Below are 21,938 nucleotides of genomic sequence, written 5' to 3'. Positions count from 1 at the left end.
CCCCAAAAATTTGAGAATTCCAACTGGTTGCAATGTGTATATGTGCAGGAGGAGCTTTGCAACGTTGCCAAACATTGCCTGGCAGCCAGACTTCTTAGTAGAGAACTGAATTAGAGTCTTCTGTGAACTCCAGTTAAAAGCTAATTTTAGTTTATGACTAACAAATTTTAGTACTTCTTTATAACTCAGTTAGTTACCATAAAAAAAAAATCAGTCTGGAACTTTGCATCATTTGCCTGTGAGAGCCAAAGAAAGGACTTGCATTTGCATTTTTGGATCATCTTATGGTCTCTCCAGAGGCCCCTGAGGGACAGTACTTTTAGAACTGATGATCTTGATGAGAGGTGACTAGGGTAGGGGAGAATGGGCAAGAATGCATACAAGGCCAAAAAAGAATCTTAGATGATTCAGAAATTTTGACCTGGTGACTGAGCCTGGGATCCACAGAAGAAAGGACAAGAGGAGGTGAGTGGAATCTAAGGGCAGTTAAAGTGTTTCTATACGTTCAAACTAAGATATCCACTCTCTTGTGACCCTTTTTCTCAGTGTCATCCTTATACCTCCTATCTTCCTCAAGCCCTAGATATCATTCACCCCTTTATCTCCTAAATACCTCTCAAATCAAACCACTTTTTCATATTCACTGTCACCTTCCTAGCCCAGCCTATACCATCTCTCACTCAGAGTACTGTAAAAGCCTTATACCAGTACTCTCATCCACTCATACGCCTTACAATCCATTCTCTACAACTGCATCGAATGATTTGTTTCACATTGTCAGTTTGAGGGGCACCTGGGTGGCACAGTCAGTTAGGCGTCTGACTCTTGATTTCAGCTCAGGTCATGATCTCAAAGTTCATGGGATAGAGCCCCACGGGCTCTGGGCTGATAGCAGGGAGCCTGCTTGAGATCCTCTCTCCCCTCTCTCTCTGCCCCTCCCCTGCTCATGCTTGCACTCTCTCTCTCCATCAAAATAAATAAATAAATAAATAGACATTTTCAAAAACCTGTCATTTTGATTATGTCATCTCCCGCTTAGAACCCTTCAATGAATTCCCATTGCTCTTAGGATAGGGAAAATTTTTTTAGATAACACTTCAGGGGCCTATATGGGCTGAGGCTTGTTTAGATCTCTAAGCCTTAATTTTACCACTCTTCCCATATTAGTGCTGTTCCTCTCTCTGGAACACTCTTCAAATCCTCTCTTATACACGTATTCCTAAGATTTCAGCCCAATCATCAATCCCCACAACCTGCCTCAATGCTGCCATCCTGTTAATGAACATAGGGTTGTTTCCTCTATTATGTAGTCTCATTGCTCTTGATCCTTTCTTTCTTAGCCTGCATCTTAGTATGTAATTATTCACTTGTTTGTGTAATTATCTGATTATTGTATGTCTCTCCCATTAGACTGTGAGCAAGACCTGTTTTTTGCTCACATCTGTTCTCAAGCTCCTAGCACAGTGACCATCACAACAGAAGCTCTCAATAAATGATTATTGAGTGAATTATAGAATGTGGTTGTGAAGTAGCATAGAGTGCTATGAAAGCATGTAGTAGGGTATGCTAACAACTGATTCTAGGGGGATGAGGGAAGATTTCTAGGAGGAGCGCCATGATTTAAGGTTTGAACAAAGGAAGAAGAGTTCAAAATGTAGGATAAGAAGAAGTGACCAGAGAAGTTAGAAGACAACACAGAATAGAAGGCATACAAGAACATACATGGTAGACAACAAGGAAGAATAATGTCCTAAAGAAGAGTGTGTTTATAGTGTATTTACAGTGTTTATAGAGTATGTGGTCAGCCATGTTGCATGCTGCTAAGGGGTCAGTGAAGATAAGAACCAGATATAGCCATTACATATAATAATTAGGAAACTGGGGTTTCCTAATTAGGTAACTGGGGACCCTGGAAAGAACAATTTCTGAGGTGAAACCAGACTGAATGGAACTAAGAAGACAGTAAAGACCAGGTTGACAAGGATTTTTTTAAGGGATGACAGTAAGACTTGAATATGTTAAATGCCAAGGGGAAGGACTCTGGCATAGATAAGAAGAAATTGGGGATCAGGAGACAGATAACATATTGACTAGAGCCAAGTCTCTGAGAAGAGGAGGTGAGAGTGGATCAGTTGTGGACAGGAGACTGTAACAGGAGAGAAGAAAGGAAGAAGGGATGGATGCAGATGATGATAATTTAGAGGTTTAGTGGCAGGAAGTTGAGAGAATTTTCTCTTCTCTAACTCTAGTCGTGTTATGGAATTCCTTCTGGAAGTGATAACTAGAAAACAAATTTTTCCAATGGCTGTTCCATTTTGTTATGATTATAGTCATGCTATTTTCAGAATTACAGTCTGAGGTTTGTCATGCACAATTATCAGATTACAAAACAGCTGTTAGCATTTGTGGCCAGAATTTAGTCTCCTGCCCTATTTACTGTGGAGCCTAGCACATTGTTAGTACTCAGTACATGCCAGGTACTCGAATAACAATGGCAGAGGGCTTGTGCTTATCCCTGGGCTTTGCAGCCTGCAAGCTGATGCTGAAGAGTAATTTTGATTCTCTGGCTCCAGCTGTGAGCAAGTGACATGAAATTGTTTTCTGCCAGTTAGGGATTTGAATGGAGTGTTCAGTCTTCCCTATCACTGGGACAGAGTTGTATGGAAGAAGTAAGCAAAGGACACAGCTGTTGATCAAACTTTTTCACTGTTTGTGTCTCAAAACACCGTCCTACTCATGAAGCCACTGGATTCTGGTTTGTATGGTGGGTTTACGTCCTCTATTTATCTGACCTAGATTTGAGAACTCTTGGAGGTAGGACTAACTCAACCTGGGTTTTTCTTTAGCTGTCATCCTAGGATTTGGTACATAGTAGATGCTTAATAACTACTGGATGAATGAATAATGACTGCATGGATTAGTTGATGAGAAAATAAATGAATGTTGGAAAAGTACGTACTACAATACCGTGACTACTAACTTTTCTTTCTGGGGCTGAAGCAGAAGTGGCTCATGACTTTGCCTTTGTCAAAGCAGCAATCTAATTCTGTTAATTATGTAGGGACCCTACTCCTAATGTTAAGCTTTTTTTCCTACTTTTATTTTTACCTCACATCCATTTTCTCATTTATTTATTTTTTTCCATGTGTCATATAGTCAGCCTCAAATCTTGCTTTGGGACAAATTAGAATATAAGTGGATAAAAAAATCTGCTGATCCCTAGACAGACAAATGATTCCAACCTTCTGTTCTTTGTTAATGATTTTGTTCCCTTGGCCTGGAATACTCAAGGCTTTCCTACTTCTGCTCTTTATGGGCCTGGCAAACTCTAAGGCACACAAATTTCAGTTAAGCTCTTTAAATTGCAAAGAACATTGGCTCACTCAAGTTACCTCAAGTAAAGGGAGGGTGGGTGAAGGGGTAAAGGGTATTTGTGGGGGATTGTGGGTGTATATTATAAATACATAAGTAGCCTAGAATCAGAATTGGAAAACTATTGGTTCTGAAACAGATGCAAGTACTAATTAATTTCTCAAATCTCTCATGGTCTACTTCTCTTAGCATCTATGTTTCATTCCCTATTTTCATTTCCCAATCAGCGAATTTTTCCACGGTTTCTGCTCCTTCATAACTTTAGTGTGTTTCCAGCTCATCATGCCACTTCGGCCTCTCTCTGACTCACAACCATCTTCATCAGTATCTCCATCCAACCGCCGTTTCTCATGGTACTCCCAGTTCAAACTCGTGGAGAAGGATTCTGATTGACCCTAGCTTATCTGTTCACCCTAGTCTGATTCAGGGAGGGACAGAATCCTAATGGCTTTCCAAGCAGCCAAAGCTATGAGCAGGGCAGTTTCCCTTACAAGGAGTGCAAGGTATAACCTGCTTTACTCCAAAGTAACTTCTACAATGTTTCTGAAAAATCTTTCTCAAAAATTGTGCAGGAAGGGCCTCCGATTTCTTCCAACCCAGTGCCACCATTCAGGGCTGATATTTACATTACAAAAGGTTCTATCTTTTACAAAAGCCTTTACTTTAGGGTTGTTGTTTGTATGTGTGTTTTAAACATCCCATTTCTGCAATGAGTTTTAAAATGCAGCACACTGTATATAACTTTTAAAGACCTTGGTATAGGGGACTTATATTCTGGCCACGATGGAATAATCCATACTGGACTTGCCCTACCACTGTTACCAGCTATAATTCTGGACACAATATATGCTGCATTCCCTTGGGACAGTGATTCCTGAGGGAAGGAAAACACCCAGCATGAGTCAGTCATGTGTTTATCTTTGCTCTGTGGCAGGGAACAATTTCTTAACCATGGCTCAGGGAGGTAGATCTCAAAGGAGAGTGTACTGATACCAATGAGATAACCCAGATGAAAGAAGTAGCAGACAATGACTTTAAAGCAGCCGTTATAAATATATTTATGGACTTACAGAAAATATTGACTTAATGCATGGAGAATCTAAGCAGAAAAATGGAAACAGAAAAATAAATATCAGAAATGTAAAATTTATTAGATGGGCCTAAAAGCTGAATGTGAAGATGAGTCCATTGAAACGATCTAATCTGAAGATCAGAGAGAAATAAGATTAAAAAACAAGAGCCTTGGTGACTTTTGGGAATATGTCATATGTGTATTGGAAACATGTATGTTATTGGAATCCCAGAAGGAAATAGAAGAGGAGGGAAATATTTGAAGAAATAATGGTTAAAATCTCCTAACCTTGGTGGAAAACGTATAGCATTATCAGAAGTTCAGTAAGCCCTAGGCAGGATAAATACAAAGAAAACTGTATGTCCCTCATAGTCAAAATACTGGAAACTGAAGATAAAAATAAAATCTTGAAAGTAGCCAGAATAAAATGACACACTGCATACAGGGGAATAATGATATGATTATGGCTCACTTCTCATTGTAAATAATGGAGGTTGGAAGACAATATAATGACATACTAAAGGCACTGAAAGAAAATTACTGTCAACCCAGAATTCTACATTTAGCAAAAAATATCCCTCAAATAAGAAAGGTGAAATAAATACATCTTCAAATAAACTAAAGCGGAGAGAATTTGTCATTAGCAAACCTTCACTGTAAGAAGTACAAAAGGAAGTTCTGCAGGCTAAAGGAAAAATGATATTTGATAGAAGCTCTATCTATGGGAAGGACCAAAAAGTACTAGAAATGATAAATATGTGGCTAAAGATGAAAGACTAGCTCTTTTTCCTTCTATTTATTTTCTTAAAAGACATATGTGACAGTTTAAAGCAAAAAATAATACCATTATGAGGTAGGACTTATAACGTATATAAAAATAAAATATGTGACAACAATAGGGCAAAAGATGAGGTGGTGGTGATAAGTGGAACTAAGACGTTACAAGATTATTACATTGTGAAATATGAAGTGGTATGTTAATTATTCTTGGTAGACTATGATAAGTTTAGGATGCATATTATAAACCTTAGAGTAACCACTAAAAAGTAACATAAAAAGGCACAGCTAAAAAACCAATAGAGAAAATAAAATGAAATACTAAAAAAACTCAGTTAACACAAAAGAAGGTAGAAGGTGAACAGAGGAAGAAAAGCAGATGGAAAACAATAAAAAATAAACAGCAACATACTAAGGCAACCATACCATTACTTTAAAAGGCAGAGTTTATTAAGTTAGGGGGGAAAAAAGGCAAGACCCAACTATACGCTACCTATAAGAGATACAGATACAGTTTATTTTTTTTAAGATTATTTATTTATTTTGAGAGAGAGAGCCAGAGAAAGGGAGAGAGAGAACCCAAGCAGGCTCTGTACTGTCAGTACAGGGCCCAATGCAGGGCTTGATCTCATGACCCATGAGATGATGACATGAGCTGAAATCAAGAGTCAGTTGCTTAACCAACTAAGCCACCCAGGTACCCCAAGAGATACAGTTTAAACACAAAGACATAGAAAGGTTGAAAATAAAATAGTAGAAAAAATTCTCCTGGCAAATGGCAATCGAAAGAAAGTTATGTGGTTAAAGTATTAGCAGGAATAAGTGGGCTTCAAGATAAGGAGTATTCCCAAAGTATGTCCCTACTTGTAGGGACATTTCATGATAAATGGTCAATTCAAGAGGAGACATAAAGTCACAAATGTATATGCACCTATTAATAGAAGTCCAAGATATATGAAGGCACCTGGGTGGCTTGGTTGGTTGAGTGTGGGGCTCTTGATTTTGGCTCAGGTCATGATCCCAGGGTCATGGGCTCAAGCCCTGAGTCAGACTCTGTGCTGAGCATGGACACTGCTTAAGATTCTCTCTCTCTCTCTGTCTCTCTCCCTCTCTCCCTCTCTTCCTCTCTCCCCTTTCTCCCCCTCTCCCCCTCTCCCTCTCCGCTCCTCTTGAATGTGTGCTCTCTCTCTAGAAAAAGGGGGCTCCTATGTAGCTCAGTTGATTAAGCATGGGACTCTTGATTTCAGCTTAGGTCAGGCTCTCACAGTTCATGACATTGAGCCCCACGACAGTCTCTGTGCTGACAGCATGGAGCCTGCTTGAGATTCTCTCTCTGTCCTCCTCCCACTCTCTCTCTCTCTCAAAAATAAAGAAATAAAAATTAAAAAAATTTAGTGATGAAATTCCAATGTCTCATTGGGGCACCTGGGTGATTCAGTTGGTTAAGTGGCCCACTCTTAGTTTTGGCTCAGGGCATGATCTCATGGTTTGTGAGATGGAACCCCATGTGGGACTCTGTGCTGAGATGTGGAGCCTGTTTGGGATTCTCTCTCTGCCCCTCCCTGGCTTGTCACATGCACGTGCACACATGAATGCACACACTCTCTCTCAAAATAAATAAATAAACATTAAAAATAAGTTAAAAAAAGAAGTTCAAGATATATGAATCAAAAACTGGCAGAGCTAAAGGGAGAAAGAAAAATACACAAAGATAGTTGATTTTAATACTTGTCTCTCAGTAACTGATAGATATAGAAGATTTTGGTTAACCAACTTGACCTAATTAACATTTATAGAACACTACAGCCAAGAACTGTAGAATGAAAATTACACCCAAGAACTGCAGAATGTTCACAAAAATAGACCATATGCTGGGACATAAAGTAAGTCCCAAGACATATCAAAAGATTAAAATTTTACAGATTTTAATTCAACTCAAATTCAACATCCATCCATGAGAGAAAGAATCTCAGCATACTAGGAATAGTTTGAACAAAATGGAATTAAATAAAAAATGACAGCAATATCTTTAAAATACCCAAATATTTAGGAATTAAGGCATAATTCTAAATAAAGGTAGTCAAAAGAAGCAAAAGGGCAGATAGTAGCTGCACTTGTAGTGAGCATAGCATAATGTATAAATTTGTCAAATCACTATGTTGTACACCTGAAACTAATGTAATATTGTGTCTCAACTATATTTCAATAAAAAAGAAAGAAAGAAAAGAAAAGAAAGAGCTCAAGGGAAACTAGTAAATGTTTTTAATTGAATGGTAATGAAAATATGGCATCAGAAGTTTTAGGGTGCTTCTAAAGTGCATAATGGAACTGCATAGTTTTAAATGCCTGATTTAGAAAAAAAAAAAGGAAAGATTTAAACACAATGTTTCATAGAAACAATGAGAAAAACTATAGGGAAAATTAACAATGCCAGAAGTACGTTCTTTGAAAAGGTTAATAAAATTGACAAAATCTAGCAGAGCACATCAAGATAAAAAGAAGTCACAACAGGGGTGCCTGGGTGGTTCAGTCAGTTAGGCATCCAACTCTTGATTTTGACTCAGGTTGTGATCTCATTGTTGGTGGGATTGAGCCTCGCATTGGACTCTGTGCTGATAGCACAGAGCCTGCTTGGGATTCTCTTTCTTCCTCTCTCTCTGCCCCTGTCCCACTTATGCTCTCTCTCTCTCAAAAAAATAAATAAATAAACTTAAATAAAAAAAGAAATCACAACTGCCGATATCAGGATGGAACATGAGAAATCACTACTGATCCTACAGACATTAAAAAGGATAATAAGGAAATATTATCACAACTTTATGGCAATAAATTCAATTTAGATGGAATGGGCAAATTTCTTGAAAAACACAGTTTACCTTAATTGACACAAGAAGAAAAGGAAAATATGAGAACTCCATACCTTAACTTAAAACCTTTCTACAAAGAAGGTTTTACTGGTTTCACTGATGAATTATATCAAGTACATGAGGTATAAATAACAACAATCTTACACAAAGTATTACAGAAAATGGAGAAGGGAACAAATCCCAACTGATTTGATGATGACAGAATAACTCTGATATCAAAATCAAAGTTACTTCAAAAAAAGAAAATTACAGACCAATATCCCTTATGAACATAAATGCAAAAACTCCAACAAAATATTAACAACACTGTTTCAGCAATACATAAAAAGAATAATAGATCAAGTGGGGTTTATCCCAGTAATGCAAAGTCAGCTCAACATTAAAAAATAAATCAAAGTATTTCTTCACATTAATAGAACAGGGGTGCCTGGGTGGCTCAGTTGGTTAAGCATCTGACTTTGGCTCAGGTTATGATCTCACAGCTCATGAGTTAGAGCCCATGTCAGGCTCTGTGCTGGCAGATTGGATTCAGATTCTGTGTTTCCCTCTCTCTCTCTACCCCTCTCCTGCTCATGCTCTGTCTCTTTCTTTCTCAAAAATAAATAAACATTAAAAAAAAAATAGGGGCGCCTGGGTGGCTCAGTTGGTTAAGTGTCTGACTCTTGGTTAAGGCTCAGGTCATGATCTCATGGTTTGTGAGTTAGAGCCCCAGATTGGGCTCCATGCTGGCAGCGTGGAGCCTACTTGGGATTCTCTCTCTCCCTCTCTCTCTGCCCCTTCCCCACTCTCTCTCTCAAAAAAAAAAAAAAAAACAAAAAACTTTAAAAAGTAAAAAAAAAAAACAAACAAACAAAACAAAACAAAAAACAGAAAAAAGAGGAAATAGCATATAATGACATCTCAATAGATTCAGGGGGAGAAAAGGACAAAATTTAACATCCATCCACCAAAGATTAGTTTAAGGGTCAAATGAGATGATGTACTCAAAAGTGTTTAGTAAACTGAAAGATGTTATATAAACAGAAGGTGTTTTTATTGTTATCCCTCTATGACACTCTCAGGGTTATAGGCTCCTTTCTGATAAGGACCTCTTGGAGCCTGGATAACACACTTTTCAATTATTCAATAAATGCCCTCTGAATGGGACTCAACTGCCATGCATAGCAGACCATGATAGAATAATAAAATAATGACAATCACAAAGTCTACACTGCCACTGTTACTTGGTTTACTGAGTGCTAGGCTCTGAGTTAGGTGCTCTTCATGAATTGTTTTATTTTATCCTCTGAGCAACTCTGAGAAGAGCACTAATATTTTTCTCTACCTTAGAGAAGAGAAAATGAGGATTAGAAACTAAATACTGTGCTCAAGGTCACACATAGAGTTCATGGCTGAGTCAGGAACATAGCCAAGGCATACTCTAGAGCTTCAGCTTTTAAATCCTACCTTCCTTGCCTTCTGTAGCCTTATCTGGCAAGGGTCCCATAGGTTTCCATGGAGGCACCAGCCTGGTCTCATATCTCCCTTTTCTGCATTCAGAGCACTGTGCTAACTAACACTGCATTAACAGCAAAGAAAAACCTCTTCAACTGTACTTCATTGATTTTAAAAATTTTCTTTTTAATGTTTATTTATTTTTGAGAGAGAGAGAGAGCATGAGTGGGAGAAGGCATAGAGAGAGGGAGAGAGAGAATCCCAAGCAGGCTCTATGCTGTTATGTGGGGTTTGAATCCACGAACTGTGAAATCATGACTTGAGCCAAAATCAAGAGTTGAGGCTCAACCTACTGAGCCACCCTGGTGTCTCTGATTTTAAAAATTCTTAATTAGCATGTTAAATAATAAAAGTAATGCACATTCACATTAGAAATACTAAAACCATGAGAATGAGTATACAATAAAAGTATTGGTCCCCTTCCCCACAATTCCCCAGTCATATTCCCTAAACCAAACTGCTATCAACAGAGTCTATATATTCTTGCAGAAATGTTATATGTATATGCAAATACACATATATGCATATTCTTAAAGTAAGCAGATGGGTCATCTATTTCTGTAGCTTGCTTTTTTATTTAACAATATACCTTGGAGAGCTTTCCATAACAGTACATAAATGTTTATCTCATTCTTTTAAAAATATGCATAGTATCTTATTGAATGGCTATACCATAATTTATTTAACTGGGCCCCCACAAATGAATATCTGGGTCTCCCCCATTAAAAAATATTATAAATAATGGTGCAGTGAGCAATTTTGTACATCTTATGCATGTGTATGAGTACTTTCACAGGAAAAATTCAAGAAAGTGGAGTTGCTGAGTTGAGGGGTATCTGCATTTAAAATTTTGGCAGGTATTGCCACATAACCCTATGAAAAGTTTGCATCAATTGGCATTCCCACAATAGTGTATGATAATGTCTATTACCTTTCATATCTAATGTTTCAAAATTTTGAGATTTCTTTCAACTACACTTATTGAGTGCCTTCTGTGTGCATTTAACACTGCACTAGGCTCAGAGATTTAAAATGTAGTCAGTGTAGCCAGAGGAAGACTTGTTGGTGAATTACTATTCCTTTGGGACTAAGAGCTCTTACCCTTTTAAAAATGGAAACTGCAAGCTGGTGAGGTATTTAGTTTCAATTTAGCTTAATGGAAACCTGTTAGTGAGTTTTAAAATAAGGACCAAGACAATTGAAATCGTAAAGAAGTCTCCTGGGCTCCAGGAAGGAGGATGCTGCATCTGTGGGTTTGCATGCTTCAAACAGCCCCTCTTTCCAGGAACAAACATGTTTCAGTATTGAACTTTTAGGTGGAAATGTGAGCTGCTGAAGGCTCTAGTCCCTAGGGTAGATGCTTCCTAGTAAACAAGGGCCACACAGAATCTGTGTGACTAAGGGCAGAGCAGGGTCTATAAATGGGAATATAATGCTGCCTACTATCATTAATTGAGCATAAACTCTGGCTAAGCACCACACTATGCATTTTGTGTGCATTGACTCATTTAATTCTCATGACAAGCCTATGATTGAGAAGATGCCATTATGCCCAGTTTAAAGATAAGGATACTGAGGTTCGGAGAAGACAAGTAACATGCCTAAAGTCATAGAACTAACAAGTGGCAGAGTGGGGACTCAAACCAAGGTATGGTTGACTTCAGAGCCCATGTTTGGGCTCCATCAGTATATCTGATCATGTATTTGTTTTATAAATCTTACCTCTTCATGACAGGAAGCAATTTAATAATTTTTTTATCGCCTTACCCCTAAAATATGCTCAGGAACAAATGGATTGCTTATGCTTTTAAGGGGGCCATGTACCAAAACTGATCTAAGTTTAGGTAAATGCCCAGTAGGTGGCAATAATAATCATCTGTTACCTTGACCAGAACTTCCATTTTCTTTTTAAAAAAATTTTTAATGTTTATTTATTTTTGAGAGAGACAGAGACACAGTGCAAGCAAGGGAGGGGCAGAGAGAGAGGAAGACACAGAATCTGAAGCAGGCTCCAGGCTCTGAACTATCAGCATAAAGCCCGACATGGGGTCAAACTCAGAAACGGTGAGATCATGACCTGAGCCAAAGTTGGATGCCTAACCAGCTGAGCCACCCAGGTGCCCCAGAATTTTCATTGTCAAATCACCATCCCATAGCTGTGGGAGGAAAAGAATGGGGGATAATGTGGATGCTGTGTTAGAATTTGAGATTTATCTCAGGGCTATTGAGCAGCCCTTGAAGGCTTTAAAACAGGAGAGTGATATGATCAGATTAATGTTCCAGGAAGATCACTTATAGATAGTGATTAGTTTGGGTTCAAATCCTGGTCATTTTTGGGTGATCTCTCTAAGCCTCAGTGTTCTCATCTGTAAAATAGAATAATGGTAGCTCTTACCTGATAGGGTGGTTCTGAAGGTTAAACGAGATGATGCATGTAAGTTGCTTAGTAAATGACTAGCCCAGAGTAAGTGTTCAATAGCTGAGAATGATGATAATGATATAATTATTAGAGTGGAGACAAACTGGAGTCAGGGAAATCAAATGTAAGCAAAAGATAGTAAGGGCCTGAATTAAGGAAGGTGTAAATGAAGAGGATAGTTATGAAAGATATTGAAGAGATAGAATTGTTAGACTTTGAAACATGATGCTAATGGGAGAGAAGGAAAGGCAGGTGTTTTGATGGCTTCCAATTTCCAACGTGGGTGACTGAGTAGATAGGGATGCACTTGAATGAGATAAGAAATGCTAGAAGAAATGGAAATTTGGTATAGAAAAAGAATATAATGATTGGGTTGGAAAAAGAACATAATGAGGTTGGCTCTTAAACATACTGAGTTTGGGTACTCTGCCTATTTTTTTGAACATGGGGTTCTGAGAAGTCTAAGCTACAGAAATATATTTGAACTTTGGGTTACCTGGCTGGCTCAATCAGTAGAGTGTGTGACTCTTGATCTTGAGGTTGTGAGTTCAAGGCACATATTGGGCATAGAGATTATTCAAAAAATAAAAAAATAAAAATATTTTAAAAAAAGAAATAGATTTGAACCTCATCATAAGGTAGAAGATGAAGCTCTGTGTGGAGATCAAGAACACCCAAGAGGAGTGTGTAGAATATATTCCTGGTCAAGGGTATATTCCAAGCATATATTCCTGGTCAAGGATAGTAAGAAGGAATTACTGGAGAGGTGACATGGAAATGAAGGTGGAGAAGTTTCAAGAAAGAGCAAGGGAGCCCTCATTCTGAAAGAGAAATGAGTTTTTACCAGTTCCTTCGCTTAAGATGCTCATACTAAAATGTGTAATAATGAGAATAGAAAAATGATCTATTATGAAGTTCAGACTGGGACATCTGTTATCCCATTGATTATCTGGGTTAATTTGACTGATAGGGTGGTCTGTCGGAGGGTAGGGGGATATTTCCTCTTCCTGCATCATTCCTCCATAGACATCCTCCCTCAGTCAAATAGAATGACCTATCCAAAAGTAGAGGATATTCTTTAGTCAAGAGTATAAGAATGGTAGACCTCCTTTGCTGAAATGTCCAAGCTGCCTCTAATGTGTACTGCAGTATTATATTTCTTTTCATAATACTATTCCCTTTTGCAGACCAAAACCCAGAGATAACAGAGTATCTATTTGCAGATACATTTCATCCTTCATCTCACAACAGCCACTCAAAGTGAAGAATGGAAGAGTAGAGGGAGTTACAAGAAAAGTGATAATATGTCAGGGTTAGATAAAGGACTAGTAGAGTTTAGTTGGGTAGGGTTTTGTTAGGCAGAGATAGTGGGAGTGGTGAGAGGGAAAGGGAAGATTATGTTTCTGGCAAGAGGAACAGTAAAAAGCAAAACTGCAAGGGCACCTGGTTGGCTTAGTTGGAAGAACATGCAACTCTTGTTCTCAGGGTCATGAGTTTGACCTCAATGTTGGGTATAGAGATTACTTAAAACTAAATACATTTTTAAAATTTTTTAATGTTTATTTTTGAGAGAGAGAGAGAGACTGATGGAGTGTGAGAGGGAGAGGAGCAGAAACAGAGGGAGACACAGAATCTGAAGCAGGCTCCAGGCTCTGAGCTGTCAGCACAGAGCCCGATGCAGGGCCCGAACTGACAAACCACGAGACCATGACCTGAGCTGAAGTTGGACGCTGAACTGACTGAGACACCCAGGTACCCCAAAAATAAATAAATTATTTTTTGAAAAAAAGTCAAAGGTGCAGAGGTGGGAAAGCACAGTCGATGCTCAGGAAATGTGGGTAGCCTTACTAGGCTGCATCTCAAAATGCTAGCACAGGAAGGGCTGGAGAGCAGGCTGGAATGGAGACGTGGGGCCAGATGATAGAGTTCTGAAGGCCAGGGAGGGAGTTTGGGCTTTGTTCTTCTGTGGTTTGATGGCTTCTGGGAGGAACCATCAAAAGCTTTCCAGGAATTCAGGCTTGTCCATCTCAGGCTTCTCCTTTTGGAAGACCAAGGGCCCAAAGTGGCAGCCTGACATTCAATCTCCTTTGCCATGGTTGGGAAGTCAGGACTGCAGCTGATTTCATTGGCCTGTTTTGCATTTATTATAGTGTGGCTTTTATAGTGTGTTAATTGAAATATTTCCAACTGCCAAAAACAATTACATTCGAATTGCCTTGTCAGTTATTTTATTGCCAGATAAATGTTTTACAGACATATTTACGGGGGGCAATGGTAACTGGATCTCGTTTTCTATTTAAGGCTGGCAGTTTGGGTTGGGATTGGCCCTCCAATGTCTGTTGTGGGCCAGAAAGCTGTTGGAGTTGTGACGCCTGCATCTTGTTACCTTAGGGATCAGAGGTGCTTCAAAAAAAAGCAGATTTCTGGCTTATGCAGCTTAGCCTCAGAGAAGGGTTCCATCACTGGAAACCCTGGCAACGTGGCAGAGATCTGAATCCTGCTGCCTGCTCTACCAATAACAATCCTAATCCAAGCTGAGACATGCTCTTCCCTCTCCCTGGAATCCCTTTCCTCCTCTCCACCATCAAATCCTCTCCCATAGACTATATTATGTAAGAGCTGTAAGAGCCCATCTAGTCTAACTCTCTTAACTTTGTATTTGGGAAACTGAGGCCCAGAGACTTCCTCATGAATATACAGGTGGCCTGCAAGAACTGGGAGCAGAGGTCTCTGTCCAATGTGCTGTACTGCCACCATGTTGCCTTGGCCTTTCCTTCAATACTTTAAACCTGCTTCTTCCAAGAACACTTCTGTCACATTTCTAGCCTCCACTGATCTCCCTTTTGCTTGATCATCTGAAACACCTATTGTAATATATATATATATATATATATATATATATATATATGAATGATTATATATATTAACAATTATATATATGTATATATATGTATATTGCAGGGTTTTTGTTTGTTTGGTGGAATATTTTACTGGCTCTGTCACTGTTCTTCTCTTGCCTTTGTATATGGTGTTTTCTTCTTCTGAATAATGTTTTCTCCATTTAGACAACCCAGCTGGGTTCTTTGTTCTTTGATACCCAGCTGGGAAACAGCCACCTCTGGGAGCCTTTCTTGTGCTCAGTAGGTGTCTCTGTGTACTCCTATAGCACCCTGGGTACACATATCTCTGTTGCTGGCACAGAGGAGGCTTTCAAAGGAGTACTGAATGAGAGAGTGAGTGAGTGAGTGAGTGAGTGAGTGAGTGAGTGAATGAGAGAGTAAATGATGAACATTCTCCCGTGAGTAGGGACCTCATCTCTCTTCATCTGTGTCCTACTGCTTAGGTGTGTCCCTGACACACAAATAGATGCCCAATAAATGTTTATCAAGCTGAATAAAACACGCTGCTCTTGGGAACATAAAATTTTAGTGTGTTAGAGCTGGAAGGTCATCACATACAATCCTATGCATTTTACTGACAAGGAAACTGAGGTCCAAAGAGGAAAAACATTTTCCCCAGAATCATGATCACTAATCGGTTTGATGACATTCTTCATTTATTCAATAAGTATTTGACCCAAAGAAATCTACATATTCAAGGCAATACCTATCAAAATAACCCCAGCATTCTTCACAGAGCTAGAACAAACAATCCTAAAATTTGTATGGAACCAGAAAAGACCCCAAATAGCCAAAGCGATCTGGAGAAAGAAAACCAAATCTGGAGGCATCACAATCTCAGACTTCAAGCTGTATTACAAAGCTGTAATCATCAAGACAGTATGGTACTGGCACAAAAACAGACACTCAGATCAAGGGAACAGAATACAGAACCCAGGAATGGACCCAGAAATGTATGGCCAACTAATCTTCAACAAAGCAGGAAAGAACATCCAATGGAATAAAGACAGTCTCTTCAGCAAATGGTGCTGGGAAAACTGGACAGAAACATGCAGAAAAATGAACCTGCACGACTTTCTTACACCATACACAAAAATAAACTCAAAATGGATGAAAGACCTAAACATAAGACAGGAAGTCATCAAAATTCTCGAGGAGAAAGCAGGCAAAAACCTCTCTGACCTCGGCTGCACCAACTTCTTACTCAACACGTCTCTGGAGGCAAGGGAAACCATAGCAAAAATGAACTATTGGGACCTCATCAAAATAAAAATCTTCTGCACAGCAAAGGAAACAATCAGCAAAACTAAAAGGCAACCAATGGAATGGGAGAAGATATTTGCAAACAACATGTCAAATAAAGGGTTAATATCCAAAATCTATAGAGAACTTATCCAACTCAACACCCAAAAAACAAATGATCCAGTGAAAAAATGGGCAAAAGACATGAATTAGACACTTCTCCAAAGAAGACATCCAGATGGCCAAACAACACATGAAAAAATGCTCAACATCACTCATCATCCAGGAAATACAAATCAAAACCACACTGAGATACCACCTCATCACACCTGTCAGAAGGGCTAACATTAACAAGTCAGGCAACAACAGATGTTAGTGAGGATGTGGAGAAAGAGCATCTCTTTTGCACTGCTGGTGGGAATGCAAACTGGTGCAGCCAGTTGGAAAACAATATGGAGGTTCCTCAAAAAGTTAAAAATAGAACTACCCTACAACCCAGCAATTGCACTACTAAGTATTTATCCAAGGGATACAGGGATGCTGTTTCGAAAGGACACATGCACCCCAATGTTTATAGCAGCACTATCAACAATAGCCAAAGTATGGAAAGAGCCCAAATGTCCATCGATGGATGAATGGATAAAGAAGATGTGGTGTATATATATATACAATGGAGTATTACCTGGCAATCAAAAAGAATGAAATCTTGCATTTGCAACTATGTGGATGGAACTGCAGGGTATTATGCTAAGTGAAATTAAGTAGTCAGAGAAAGACAAATATCATATGACTTCACTCATATAAGGAATTTAAGATACAAAACAGATGAACATAAGGGAAAGGAAACAAAAATAATATAAAAACAGGGAGAGGGACAAAACATAAGAGACTCTTAAATATAGAGAACAAACAGAGGGTTGCCGGAGGGGTTGTGTGTGGGGGGATGGGCTAAATGGATAAGGGGCTTAGGGAACCTACTCCTGAAATCATTATTGCACCATGAGCTAACTAACTTGGATGTAAATTGTAAAAAATGAATTATAGAAAAAAAAGAATCACCTTGAAATAAAGGATTATGTTCACTCTGGGGGAAAAAAATAAGTATTTGAACACTTACTATATTCTCAGCAGCGTATAAAACAAAGTATCTGCTTATAAAGAGCTTACATTCATCCCAAACAAGTATTTATAAATATAATTTGACCTCGAAATCTCCTTAACGCATAGTACAGAGCTGAGCACTTAGAATATGCTTTTTAAAAATGTTTGTGGAACTAGTTGCAAATAAGAAATGCCCAGTGCTAAGTTACCTGGGTGCTTTTCATGGGTCAGTGGCACTGACACTGGAATGGGATTGCCTCAGATACAGGGCCTCCTTGACTCGGGTAAGAAGCACATGTTGCCACTAAGAGGACCACTTTTAAGACTTGGGAAAGCTCAATGTCCAGTGTCTTTGAGATCTCTGGGAAGAAGCCTCCCTGTAATACTGTTTCTGATATTCCCACAGAGATTTGCCTATGACTTACCTCTTGTTTCTGTTCTTTCTTTCAGAGCATCAACATAGGCAGAGGAGCCAGGAAGAGAGTAAGTGCTGAGCCCACTGAAGGCTCTCAGCAAGATGCTAACAGCATTGTTTTCTGTTGAAAATATTAGCTATATCTTTTTTAGAAAATTCAAATGGGCAAAAAGACCATTAAAATCACCCTTAGGTGCACCTGAGTGACTCAGTTGGTTAAGCAGCTGAGTCTTGATCTCAGCTCAAGTCTTGATCTCAGGGTTGAATTCAGGCCCCGTATTGGGCTCTGTGCTGGGTGTGAAGCCTATTTTTAAAAAAAATCACCCTTAAACCCACCATTATTGAAAACCTCTTAGTTAACACATGATGTTATACTCTCTCAGATATTTCTGTGCATATATAAAAATTATGTGTATTTATTTTTAAGTTTATTTATTTTGAGAGAGAAAAAGCACAAGCAGGGGAGGGGAAGAGAGAGGGAGAGGGAGAAAATCTCAAGCAGGGTCTATACTGTCAGCGCAGAGCCCGATTCAGGGCTTGAACTCATAAACCATGAGATCATGACCTGAGGCAAAGTCAAAAGCTGGACACTTAACCGACTGAGCCACCCAGGCACCCCTGTTTTTAAATGGAATCAAACTGTAAGTTATTTTATAATCTGCTTTTTACATGATATATTTAGAGTGCTTTCCATTGCCAATAAACATACTTTTATAGCATCATTTAAAATTACTGTATAATATTTTACCATATGTTCCTTAAGGCTATACTGTAATTTGTTCAACCATGCCCCATTGTTGGACACTTAGATATTTCCTCTTTTTCATTATTATGATCAATTCTCCAGCAAACATTCATGCATTTAAATCTCTGGGCATGTCCTTGGTTATTTCTTCAATATAAAGTCCTATACATAGAAACTTCAGTCACAGAGAATAAATGCTTATTAGGTTTTTGGTAAATATTTCCAAAATGCTCTTTAGAAAGTTTGAGCTAATTTATGGGTAGCAATTTTCCCACAATGTCACCACCACTGGATTAGTTTTGTTTGGTTGAGTGGTCTCTTTGTTTTGGGTTTTTGTAGTAGTTGTTGTTGTTTTAGTTTTCAACAGTTTTATAGTGAAGAATTGCATTCTTTTATTTCACATATTTTTGCTAACAAGGGTGAGTTTTTTTTAATACATCATGGGCCACTTCGGCAAGGTGTTTAACTGTCTATTACAGAAAGGAAAAACTTCTAGTCCTTGATTTTTTTGCTCTAAGGATCTGATGAGACTCTGAGGCTTAAAGTTACCAAGTACTGAGAGTGTTGCCATAAGAGTAACCATAAGTTGGCAAATTGGAAGATAAAATATGAATCGGAGCTGAAGCATCTTAAATAACAGCTGGATGTCCTTTCATTTTGCATAAAGCCCTGCCTTTGGCAGCTGGTCCTGACCATTAGGTTCCAGGCTGTATGGGAGAGAATAGGGAGGGGCCACTTCTGGTCTCACCTCTGGCTCGAAAGGCCCACCACAATGTTTCAGATAAGTACTGACCCCCACGGCTGACATGGCCAAGATCTTCCAGGCAATGAGAACTCTGACCTAAGCAGTTCCTTTGGACTCTTCCATGAGTGGTCTGTTGTGCATTTTGTATTCTACTTATCAGGGGCAGAGCTTGGCTTCTGGGAGGATTTGTGAATGAAGGGAGAGCACTGCTTGCTGATCCTCATGTGAGGTTGTTGTCCAGGATGAAGATTCAGGGACTGAAGTGGGAGAAGGAGCAGATGAATGGGCCCAGTCCAAAGCCACAGTTAGACCCCCTGACCAGCTGGAGTTGACTGATGCGGTGAGTGAGCAGCATCCTGCCCTTGCCCCTTCTACCTTCTCTACCCTCAGAGATGTGTTCTTTCATAGTACTGATTAGGAGCCTGCACAGAACCTGGGTGTGAGATGTCTGATGACACCCTGAGGAGCCCTCCCAAATCTCAGAAGAGGTGTGGGCCTTTGGTATTCCTTGGTATTTCTCTCCCTTAGGAGCTAAAGGAGGAGTTCACCCGCATTCTGACAGCCAACAACCCACATGCACCCCAGAACATCGTCAGGTACAGCTTCAAAGTAAGTCATCCCCTCTGGGTTAGGGGCCTATAGGTGCTCCTTGGTTTGGCAGTGACTTGCTACATTCCAAAAGCTTCTCTGCTATTAGAGAGATCACCTTTAAACTCTGGTCTTTGACCAGAACCTTGAAATTTTACATGGAATTTTCCAGAGATTTAAAAAATTCCATAATGAATCTCCCTTGAAATCTTATTCAGTACTTATTACGTGTCAGACACTGTTAATAAATTATTTTCTGGGCACTTGGGTGGCTTAGTTGGTTGAGTGTCTGACTCTTGATTTCAGCTCAGGTCATGACCCCAGAGTCATGGGATTGAGCCCTGCGTTGTACTCCGCACAGAGTGTGGAGCCTGCTTATGATTCTCTCTCTCTCTCCCTCTGCCCCTTTCTCAGGCTCATGCTCTATCTAATATTTTTTAAACAGTAATAAATAAATTATTTTCATTATTTTCAATACTTATAACTATCCTAAAAATTAGATATTATTATCTTCATTTTACATATGAAAAAAATAAAGCTTAGAGTGGTTAAGCCCAAGGTCATGCAGAAAATAGGGGAAGGAATCAGGATTTGAATCCATTCTGCCCACCAACATAGACCATGCTTTTAATAACTGCACTGTTTCATTTCCCATCCATCTGAGTTACTGAGAGAAGAAGGGCTTTGTGATGACTTTTTAAGGCAGAGTGTCCCAACCTATGTGCAGAAATAGTGATTCTTTCAGCTCTCCAGAGGCAGGTGGGTTTGATACAGCTGGAGCCCATGGGCTGGTTTCCTCTCCAGTGAGTTTACCCGAGTGTGTCATACAAATACAACAATATTCTATGTGACTTTAAAAGGGCTGGGAAGATATATTTTGAAAGAAGGAAGGAAACCTTGGTCTCAAAGTCAACAGTACAACTAAGATGCTTGTCAATATGGAGGCTGTCTAGAAGAACCAGACTAATAGGCCCTGTGAAAGCAGGGATCATATCTGCTTTTGTTAAGCTTTATGTCTCTGGAACCTAGAAAATACTTGGCATGTTGGTGTGCCTGGGTGTCTCAGTTGGTTAAGCATCTGACTTAGGCTCAGGTCATGATCTCACAGTTCGTGGGTTTGAGCCCCACATCGGGCTCTGTGCTGACAGCTTGGAGCCTAGAGCTTGCCTTGGATTCTGTGTCTCCTTCTCTGTCTGCCCCTCCCCTGCTCATGCTCTGTCTCTCTCAAACATAAATAAACATTAAAAAAATTAAAACAAAATACTTGGCATGTTGTATTTGTTTAAAAATTAGGTGTTGAAGAATAAATGAACAAGGTTACCTAGACTTTAAGACTAGCCCTGATTTTCATTTTCTGGACATTTTATAAACTGGACAAGTGCCAAACTCAAACATTTTCTAGCTATCTGTGGCCTTTTGTATGGAAACAGGGGAATTGGAGATTTGGTATCTCTGAGGATCTATCCAGCCCTCACATTCACTAAATACTGTTCAGAGTAGGCCAGGCCAGGTATGTTTGAGGACTATGCGTGACCTGCCTCAAATCTGTGATGAAACAGGTATACCAGGATTGCTTGGCATGGATGTAAGAGCCAGTGATAGACAAATCCAGGGCTATTCAAAATTGGAAAGAAAAGATATTTAAAAATATGTCTTTTATGAGAATTTTTAAAAATTTTATTTCATTTGCCTCCTCTTTAAGCTGCAATGCAATGAAAACTTCAGGTTAACTGAGGATTTGATGAGATCTATATATATCGTTAACAGATGGGCCACGTTAAGCCTTATAGAATGAAGGCAGACTACATTCTGACTCCAGCAGCCCTTTTCAGGACTTTTGGTCTTACCCAGTCTTCTCTCCTCTTAGGAAGGCACATATAAGTTTATTGGCGTTGTGAACCAACTGGCAGTTCACTTCAGCCAGGTTGGGAACCTGATCCCTAAAGACTCGGATGAAGGACGACGGCAGCACTACCGTGATGAGTTAGCAGCAGGTAGGCCTCAGGTCAGCCTGATGCTACAGCCCAGAGCCTCGTCCCCTTTCTGTGGTCACCCTAGGGAGCAGATCACTAAGCCATAACTTTGCAGAGCCTCTACTTACATAAAGTCCAACAGCTGGCTGTCCTGGATAGGTCTGGGAGTTAACCCATGAGAACCCTGGGGTAGGTGAGGTCTCAAAAGCAGGAACCAAGAAAGCCTTG

The 21,938-nt window shown here is 39.4% G+C and overlaps 1 protein-coding gene across 3 annotated transcripts in view; it reads left to right on the top strand.

Moving 5' to 3' along the window:
- Window positions 1-21,938, top strand: part of DNAI1 (dynein axonemal intermediate chain 1) — a 58,746-nt gene that overhangs the window by 4,005 nt on the left and 32,803 nt on the right. For all 3 annotated transcript variants that reach the window (XM_053204975.1, XM_015073175.3, XM_053204976.1), the window contains exons 2-5: window positions 17,695-17,727; window positions 19,391-19,489; window positions 19,678-19,758; window positions 21,605-21,731. In XM_053204975.1, the coding sequence (XP_053060950.1) occupies window positions 17,695-17,727; window positions 19,391-19,489; window positions 19,678-19,758; window positions 21,605-21,731 (340 nt within the window). The remainder of the gene's footprint in view (window positions 1-17,694; window positions 17,728-19,390; window positions 19,490-19,677; window positions 19,759-21,604; window positions 21,732-21,938) is intronic.

The sequence above is a fragment of the Acinonyx jubatus genome, chromosome D4, assembly GCF_027475565.1.
Source record: "Acinonyx jubatus isolate Ajub_Pintada_27869175 chromosome D4, VMU_Ajub_asm_v1.0, whole genome shotgun sequence".
Taxonomy (NCBI): Eukaryota; Metazoa; Chordata; class Mammalia; order Carnivora; family Felidae; genus Acinonyx; species Acinonyx jubatus.
The sequence above is the reverse complement of the archived record's forward strand: the minus strand, read 5'-3'. Positions and strand labels throughout refer to the sequence as shown.